General features: G+C 43.2%; 1 protein-coding gene across 3 annotated transcripts; it reads right to left on the bottom strand.

The window, feature by feature from the left end:
• Window positions 1–5413: 5413 nt before the first annotated feature.
• LOC118338623 lies at window positions 5414–8047 on the bottom strand (the record flags this gene model as incomplete). 3 transcript variants are annotated; one of them, XM_035675900.1, is given in 5 exon segments in its annotated part: window positions 5414–6082; window positions 6176–6254; window positions 6885–6971; window positions 7612–7817; window positions 7960–8047. In XM_035675900.1, coding segments are annotated over 5 exon segments (681 nt in total), but the record flags the coding sequence as incomplete, so codon positions are not given.
• Between the last annotated feature and the right edge of the window lie 263 nt (window positions 8048–8310).

Below are 8310 nucleotides of genomic sequence, written 5' to 3'. Positions count from 1 at the left end.
AGAGAAAAGAGTGGAACCAAAAGTCCTTGGCCCGCCAAGAACAGCCTCAGCACCTGTGACATCATCCTCCTCTTGAGGGTTACCCTACCATGAGTCTTCAAGCGGTTGATCGCCCCTAACACGTATCGCACGCAAGAGTGACTCCGCGTAAGCAGAAAAAGAACGCAGATATCTTGCACGTGAGATGGCCACAGGTGAGCTCAGCGTCATGCCAAACACGATGAGTCTCTGAGCGGGTAGATATAGACTTAAACCCAAACGATCCAATATCACCAAAAACCAATAAAAAAGACAAAAGACTAGAGAGTGCCACATAAAAGACCAAGCATACAGAAACAGAAATGCCTAATCCAAGTTCCTGAATAGATGTCAGCAAGGACACCAGAGATATATCCCTGACCAAAAAAACAACAACCATAAGAAAAAACCAAAAAATCATCAGAGCTCACATATAGTGACCGATCAGCCACACACATCACTCATTGTCATTTTCTTGTTATACTAATTCAACATTACACATGTTAAATCATTTGCAGTTATTGTCATTATCTAGGTACTCCCGATAGCAGCCGTGAATAATACAGGGGTATCATCCCCCCTTCACAATCCTGACTGGGCGAGCGCGCAGAGAGCGCGGCTAAATTGTAAAGGGGGGGAGAGTGGCCACACGGGGGGACATGTCCCCCCCCTCATTTTTGTAAGGGAACCGTTTTGGTCCCATATGCAGTTTTTAAGCGCCCGTCCATAAAGATAATGCAAATATTGTTATAACATTATAGTAAATACAAATGACTTCCATAGTCGAATGAGACAACTAGGAGAGACCTACCATGCTGCGCTAAAAATAAACGGCCCCCGCTCAAGCTGAAGCCTGTCTCCGCTTAGTTTAGACTCCCGCCCACAAGTCCATCGATTGAAAGCACTTCGTGCCCCCAAGAAGTGTCAAATTGTGTGCAAATATTGCCGTCGCAAGAGCTGATCACTCCATCCTTGCTTGCACGACTCTTGTGATATTGCTAGATTTGCCTCCTATAGTTGTACATTACTCCACGCCCATGCGACTCTTCATCCAGTTAGCCCTCCAGCATACAATCCTACGTTTGAATCGGGTGTCCCATGGTGCGTATGTGCGTGTGTGTGTGTGTCGCCAGCTCCTGGAAATCAAAAATTTCGCCCCTTTTCCTTTCGTGGTTTGTCAACCCTTCAAGTGTTTCTTTCCACTTGGTGTGGCGAAGCTACAAAGAAAGTACATCATCATCGCCTGGGATATAATCCTTTGTGCTACATCACGAAGCAAGTGCTGTTTGAAACACATACTGCGCTCCCTATGTTAATTCCCATAACCAAAACCACCAACTTGTTTTATACAACTCACTCCTTCGGAGCCCATAGTTTTCTAAGCTAAAGATAAAGTCAATGGATGAAGCACAGCGCTCCGTGCACTATGTTACACACCTGAGCGAATTTTGTGTTCTTGTATATGATGATGTTGTCTAAGCAATGGTATGTGTTATACACCATGTGTAGAAGATGTGACATTATATTGTAGTAATGCAACTAAGAAGAAAAGCTATATTTCCCTATTCTAGTCAATCTGCCCCCATGTCAATAAATGCGACCAAGTTTTCTGTACAGCTTTTTACTGCTAAGAACGACATTGTCAGGCTTTTTCAAAACAAAGGAAGTACTCAGTAATTACCGTTCCACATGATCTAAATAGGGAGCGAACACTAGGTGGTACCTGAAAGGACAGCCACTGTAACCTAACCATACAATACGCATTTTTCAACACATTACTATAAAATTATCCTATTTGTGCAGTCTTATATCTACTATGAAAGAATACCTTAAATATCAAGCAGGTTTTGCCATTGCTCCTGCTATAAATAAATCTTCAACTAATAGGAAACTCCAAATTATTGAAATTCTGTTTTTATAGTTTTAATGTTTATAAGTGTATTGTAACGAGAAAAGGCTTCACAACATAAGAAAATGCCAATATCCTGAATCGGTTCGATATCTAGCACTTCGATTTCTACCTTGGGATAATCATGTTTACATCCCTTAGAGTGTGCCTACTTACAACTGAATAAGAGTCGAAAAACAACGGAATGACGTATACTTCTGTGCCTCCTGAACACTATATAGAGGGCTGCCGAGAGCACATCATATACGGTACCAAATACATCACACTGCGTATCATATGTTTTCTATACAAGTTATTGCGATTGGGGGTGGTGAGAATGACCTTATTTTATAATTTAGCAAATCTAATTAGGTACGGGGATATTGTTCACGAGTAATTCACAGTGTAGACGTTATTGATTTCTATATTGATATTAATCAATGATTTGTTGGAAGGAATGTATTTGGGGTCTCGTTAGTTATAATACCAAAGCAAACCGAGTATTAGATCATGCTCATCACGCGTAATGAGGCCAGATTTGTTGAGTCAAACAATGAGGAGCCTGCAAGACATAGACGACACAAGCAAAGAACCCTCAGTGAGAGAACTGTGCATTTGAACATAGAGACATCTGCGACCTGGCTCAGAGTAGTTGTTCTCAACCATTCTACTGGAAACATGTAACCATCTTTATCATGAGCACCATTTTTATATCAAGAACATATTATCTTTTCCGTTCCCTGTAGCGTCGTGGAGCCATGCGTCCGACCAGAATAACTATGCAGACTTGACTACACTCGCGCCGAGTGAGGGATTTGCATATAGTGAGAAGTGCTATCCTGATTGTCTTTTGATTTAGATAAGTGTCCGACTAAAATATATATTGGTCGCCAGCATGCACACCATTAAGCTATGCAACCTTGTCAGACTGCTTGCAAGCGCGAGTGTTTAGACACGTAGGTCTTATTTCGACAGCACACAATCTACAAATTTAGACTCTCTTTCGCGTTATAAAAATTATTGTATTACCTGGAGTAAACTTCCGAGTTGGCGTAAGCACAATGGAAATAGACGGTAAAGACGCGCAATGTCTCGATGACTATACATTAAGATAGGATTTATTTGCGTGACCTAGAAAGCCATTTCACCAACCACGTAGCTGAGCCGTAGACTTCCCGTATGGAGTCCTGACTTAATTCAAACCTGGAGTTGTATAGAGAGTGCCCGAATAGTGGACAGTCCGCTCACCGGAAGATGAAATTACATAGTGGACCATATCACTTGGGCTATGAAAAATCATATACTTGTATAGGTCTCTTTGTACCTCAGAACTGTATGATCGCACTAGGCCCATGAGCGATGGCATGATCACTACCCATTCATTAAGGAAGAGGCGAACAAGTTTCTAGGATGAGAGCGAGATTCACATAAACAAGATTAACAAGAGTGACGTTATGTAGACCGCGCGCGCATGGCGAAGTCTCCTCCCTGAAATGGCTTTTCAGCAGTCATAGACACAATACTTACAGGAGGACCATGCTACCAATGTAACATCGGCCAATATTACTTCATTACCAAAATATTCAAACAATGTACCGAGGACAGTAGCACAATCAATGTGCCTAGCTAGTTACACTATCCGGTGAAGCCTGAGAGACATAAGAGTGTATGAATAAACCAGACGAGGAGAGAAATAATGTGTGTAGCTAAATTCAATGCGCTATTTTATTAATGTTTCCAGTGGGAAACTACTCCTGACAAGTCAGTGTCTGTCAAACCACAAGTTTCTCAGGTTCTTTCTTTTTGTGTCCTCATCCAGGGACAAGCGGTTGAAGCTTCTTTGTACATAGAAGTACACTCGGATACGTCAGCGACGAGCACAGAGAAGGCTTAGGGTCTCTTAACAAATCATTCTCCCTGATCAAGAAATCCAAGACACAACAGACCAGAGAAAACAGCTTGCTTGGAGTTAGCAGACCCCAAATAATGTTCACCATCATCATGATAAATCGGATCCAAATGATTTTAAATTATTAGTGATGGATATACGAAATTGTGATTGCCACGGCAACAAAATAACATCCATTACCCATCACCAGCATTCACCCAGCAGAATATATATGGCGTAGTGAACTAAAAAATTGATTCGCGCAACAGTGAATGATAGAGTTTTTAATCCGAAAAGCGAGTATGTTACGAGGGAGAAGTTAGCAGCCCGCTATAGTAGATTTTGTTTCGAGAAGGACACTTGTTGACCAGAGCTTTTGTCTTCCCGTAGTCGTGCCTACGTTATCACAGGGCACTAACACATCAGGGAGGAAAACTATCATGACTTCAGACGTCAGCCAATATGAAACACAGAAATCTTCGGCAAATTTGGGCCATTAGTGTTTACCTAGGTTGTAATACAAAAATGGAGAATCCTCTCCTTTAATATATTATAAGAGGCTCCAATAGCGCATACTGATATTTTTAGAATTTCGCTGTTTGAAAAGAGCCTAAAAAGATGTAATGTAAATGCCAGTGTTGGTGCCTTCAATAAATTGTGGTCAATGAGTTGTAATCAACAGTATCTGGGCTGTCTTTTCCTTGTGTTTGAAACAGACCTGCACTGGTGTCGTTCTCCCCTTCTTTTTAAGCAGTAACCAAATTAGATACTGCACACTGTAGACCAATTCGGAATGGTCGTCAATTATCTATTGTATAGATTAGCCAGCATATTGAAAAGGGAAATGTCTCTGTTCTTGACATATTTATTGACATCATTCTTAAAAAGAATCCCACTCCGTGATTCATATTCCCATTTTGATGACAACACCATCTCATCAGAAATACAGATGCATGGAAGCAGTAGAGTCAGCGAGTGGTTAACTGCAGATTTGCATACCCGACCATTTGTATCTATCTTTCTTGAGAAAGTGGCTCAGTGGGACAGAATGATGTAACAAAGTGAGAAAACAGCAGGGCGAAGGAACAGTCACCGTATTGATATGGGCAGATGGAGCAAAGGTTACAGGGGGGCGAGTGAGATGTATCTTGTCTGCGTAAAAAGCTTCGCCACCGATCAATGTGGAAGAAACACATTGAAAGGTTGACTAATATCCTGATCGATCAGTAAGGAAGCATAGTATTTAGGACCCCCAAGGGACCCTGGGAACTTGGGGAGATTGATTTTCAGAGCCTGGGAACACACACACACACGCAACCATACGCACAGGACCGATTCAAACCGTAAATGTAGGCTAAATGAACCTCTGAAATATTACCTGGGCAACTAGCAGACCGGTGTGCACAGCAAGATGGCGGTGAACAGCGGCGGACGGCCAATCACACAACGACCACCGGCAGAAGCCAATCGAGGACTTTGTGGGCCGGCTCTAAACTACAGGGCAGGACAGGGCTTCTCAAGCTTGCAGCGCGCGTTTTCCGTTGCGTCTTGAGTGCTTCGGACGAGTCCCTGTTTACTATAGCGGTACAACACTGTTTTATGGACGTAAAAACGCAGGGCCAAACGGCCCCTTTTACAAAAAGTGAGGGGGACATGTCCCCCGTGTCCCCCCCCCCGGCCCCCAGGTTGAGAACCCCTGTCTTGGTCGACTGATACTGAATGTTATGTGTATAACAAGAAAAGACAAGGTGAGTTGTATGGGCTCTGATGATTTGGTCTGTACGTGTGGGTCAGGATACGGTGCTTGTACATCTACCAGGAACTGAAGCACTGCTGCTATGCTGTCTTTAGTGCACAGTCTCTGCTTTTATTGGGTGTGAATGGACGTTGGGTAAGCTAACTACCCGCAGAGGGACGATGTGTTTGATGAACTGAGCTCCACCTGGCCATCTCACTGCAAGATATCTGCGTCTGTCAGGGAGTCACTCTGCTGCGATAGGCTGACCTGAGGGTAGGAAGAGGAGGATGATGTCACAGCGTGCTGATGTGGGGCCAAGCTTGGGCCTCTCAGGAGCAGAGAGGAGGAGGAGGAGGAAGAGGAGATGGCGGAGGGGATGAAGGGGAGAGTGGCAGAGGTGCTGTTTGCTGCTGACATGTTGTTGAGGAAGGTGCTGGACTGAGGTGACGCTGAGCTCTGTCTCTGCTGAGTACTGGAGGTGGCAGCTGAAACACAACAGGCCAGTTCTGTTGGGGGGAAAAAAGGAGCGTGTGACAAGACCCTCGCTTTCCTGCACACACGTGAAAGAAACGGGGGGTTCTGGATGTGTGCCTGGGAAAAGTGACAAACAAACACTTTGAAAAGCACAAGTGTCTCAACTCACCACAAGGCACGAGGAGCTGATGATGCTGGCTGCTGATGGGAAAGCCAGCTTGAGAAAGACCTGCAGCGCCACCTAGGACCTAAGAGAGAGCAGGACAGGAATGACAGGTCTAAGTGGGAAGGAAGGTTCATTAAATGTAAATGATACTCGAGTCCTAGTGACTGTTAGTCGGTGAGTAATAGTGAGGTCTGTAAGTTGCAGCTCATTGTTAATTATTTACAGCCATGTAGCAGATACTGTGCAATCAGGTAATGTACGCAGTGTGCAATCTTAAGTAGGATCTGCTGCTGTGATGTTCCTGAAGGTGCCAGTTACTAGCTTGAGTGCGGTGACTGATGGCACTCAAATGAAGCTGTGCGAGTCCGTATTAACGTTCGCTAAACGACTAAAATGAATCACTGCTTTGCAATGCTTTCGTTAAAAATCAGACAAAACACAGACACAGAAAGGAACTCTTAACCTGAATGAGTTATGAATGTTGATTTTCAGAGGAATGCTTGCTAAGTAGGACACTTTGTTTTTTTTCTCGGGTACGTATCAGAGGTATGATTTTAGATTTTTTATTAGTTTCTATTCTCATTTCATTTTTTAACGTTTGTTTTGAATTCGGTTTAGTTTCAGAGCTGAGCAGAGTGTAGATTGGAACTGGGTCAGTCTTACTCACCATGTACTCTTTTCTGTGATTAAAAAAACTAATGTCATTACTGACCTGAGACTGGTTTAGACACGCCTGGAGTTTCCTTTTTGCCCTCCATCTGGCCACCCTCAGTCTGGTCTTCTCTCGACGCTCTCGCACCTTCAACACACAGCGTCACATTTCACATTAAACATGGCAAACTGCAAGAAGACTCAGATAGAAAATTACTGTTTATGTGAATACGTCACATAGAGCAGTGGTTCCCATCCTTTTTCCTTAAGGGTCCCCTCTTCTGTCATTTAGTAAACTGACGACCCCTGATTAAATGACATATTTTATATATATTTAAGTTTACATTCAACAGGGAACTCAGTAACTGCAAGAAGTTTGTGTAAAACAAGTGGTTTGGATGAACTGAGCAGATTATTTTCTGTTTAGGGAACATTTGGTACAGTTCTCTGTTTGTATGATGTATTATTTTACAAATCTTAACAATCAGACATATTGAATAGGCTTCTTACTTGAAAAATTCAGTGTTTTCTTGTCACTGATCCTATTGTTCTATTAGACTATTTACTTTACATTTACTTTTCTTCACAGCAGTAAATGAAATGCTGAGATACAGGCCCACTGTGTATAGTTTTTAGGTTTTCCTACACCCCTTAAAATCAAGAAGGCCTCACAACCTCCAGTGAAGCTTTGGTGACCCCCAGGTTGGGAACCACTGACATACATCATTAGAATATGTTGAATATTTCTGTAAGGACGGCGTCCGCCCTGAACACTAAGGTTGACTAACCAGATCTGTCAGCAGAGGCTGAGGCAACGTCTTCTCCAGCTCTCTGCGTCTGCTGAGGTTCCGCCGGCGGAGCTCGTTCCTGCGCATCTTATATTCTTCATAAAGGCTGAGGTCCTTAGTCCAGGGCCGCACCGCCTGGCGAGCTGCGATGCCGGATGGCAAGGCCACCATCGACAGCAGGGAGCCTGCTGACTGAGGCATTACATCTGAGAGCACACACACAGAAAGGTTTGCAGTGGTCAGGCTTCATTAACAAATGAAATACAGATAGATATTTCAGGTGATGCTGATTTATATAATTAATGTTGGTCTTCAGATACACACACACACACACGCAGAACTACTCACAGGTGCTCGGTCCAGCTGAGCTGAAGGCTGTAGTGTGATTCCTCTGGCTTTCTGTGAGTCCTGACCTCTCTGTGACTGAGCCTTGAGCCTGCAGGAACACACGGAGCATCAATGCATTCTCAACAGTCTGGGATTCACTCCAGGAGTTATCTCGTTTTATTTTGTAATCTGTGTGTATTTTATTTCAGTTACTTTTCCAGAATCCTTTTCAGTGTTAGATCTCATTCTGCTCTTTTACTGCAAAGCACTCTGGTCAATTTTCTCACTCCCACTGGTCCGAGTACTGGCAGATTTGTCCCTTATATAAAATATAAGTAAAGTAATTGCAAAACAAAATAAAAATGATTAATA

Source organism: Morone saxatilis, unplaced genomic scaffold (assembly GCF_004916995.1).
Source record: "Morone saxatilis isolate NCDOM2014 unplaced genomic scaffold, NCSU_SB_2.0 Contig5, whole genome shotgun sequence".
Taxonomy (NCBI): domain Eukaryota; kingdom Metazoa; phylum Chordata; class Actinopteri; family Moronidae; genus Morone; species Morone saxatilis.
This window is presented reverse-complemented; position numbering and strand designations above follow the sequence as displayed.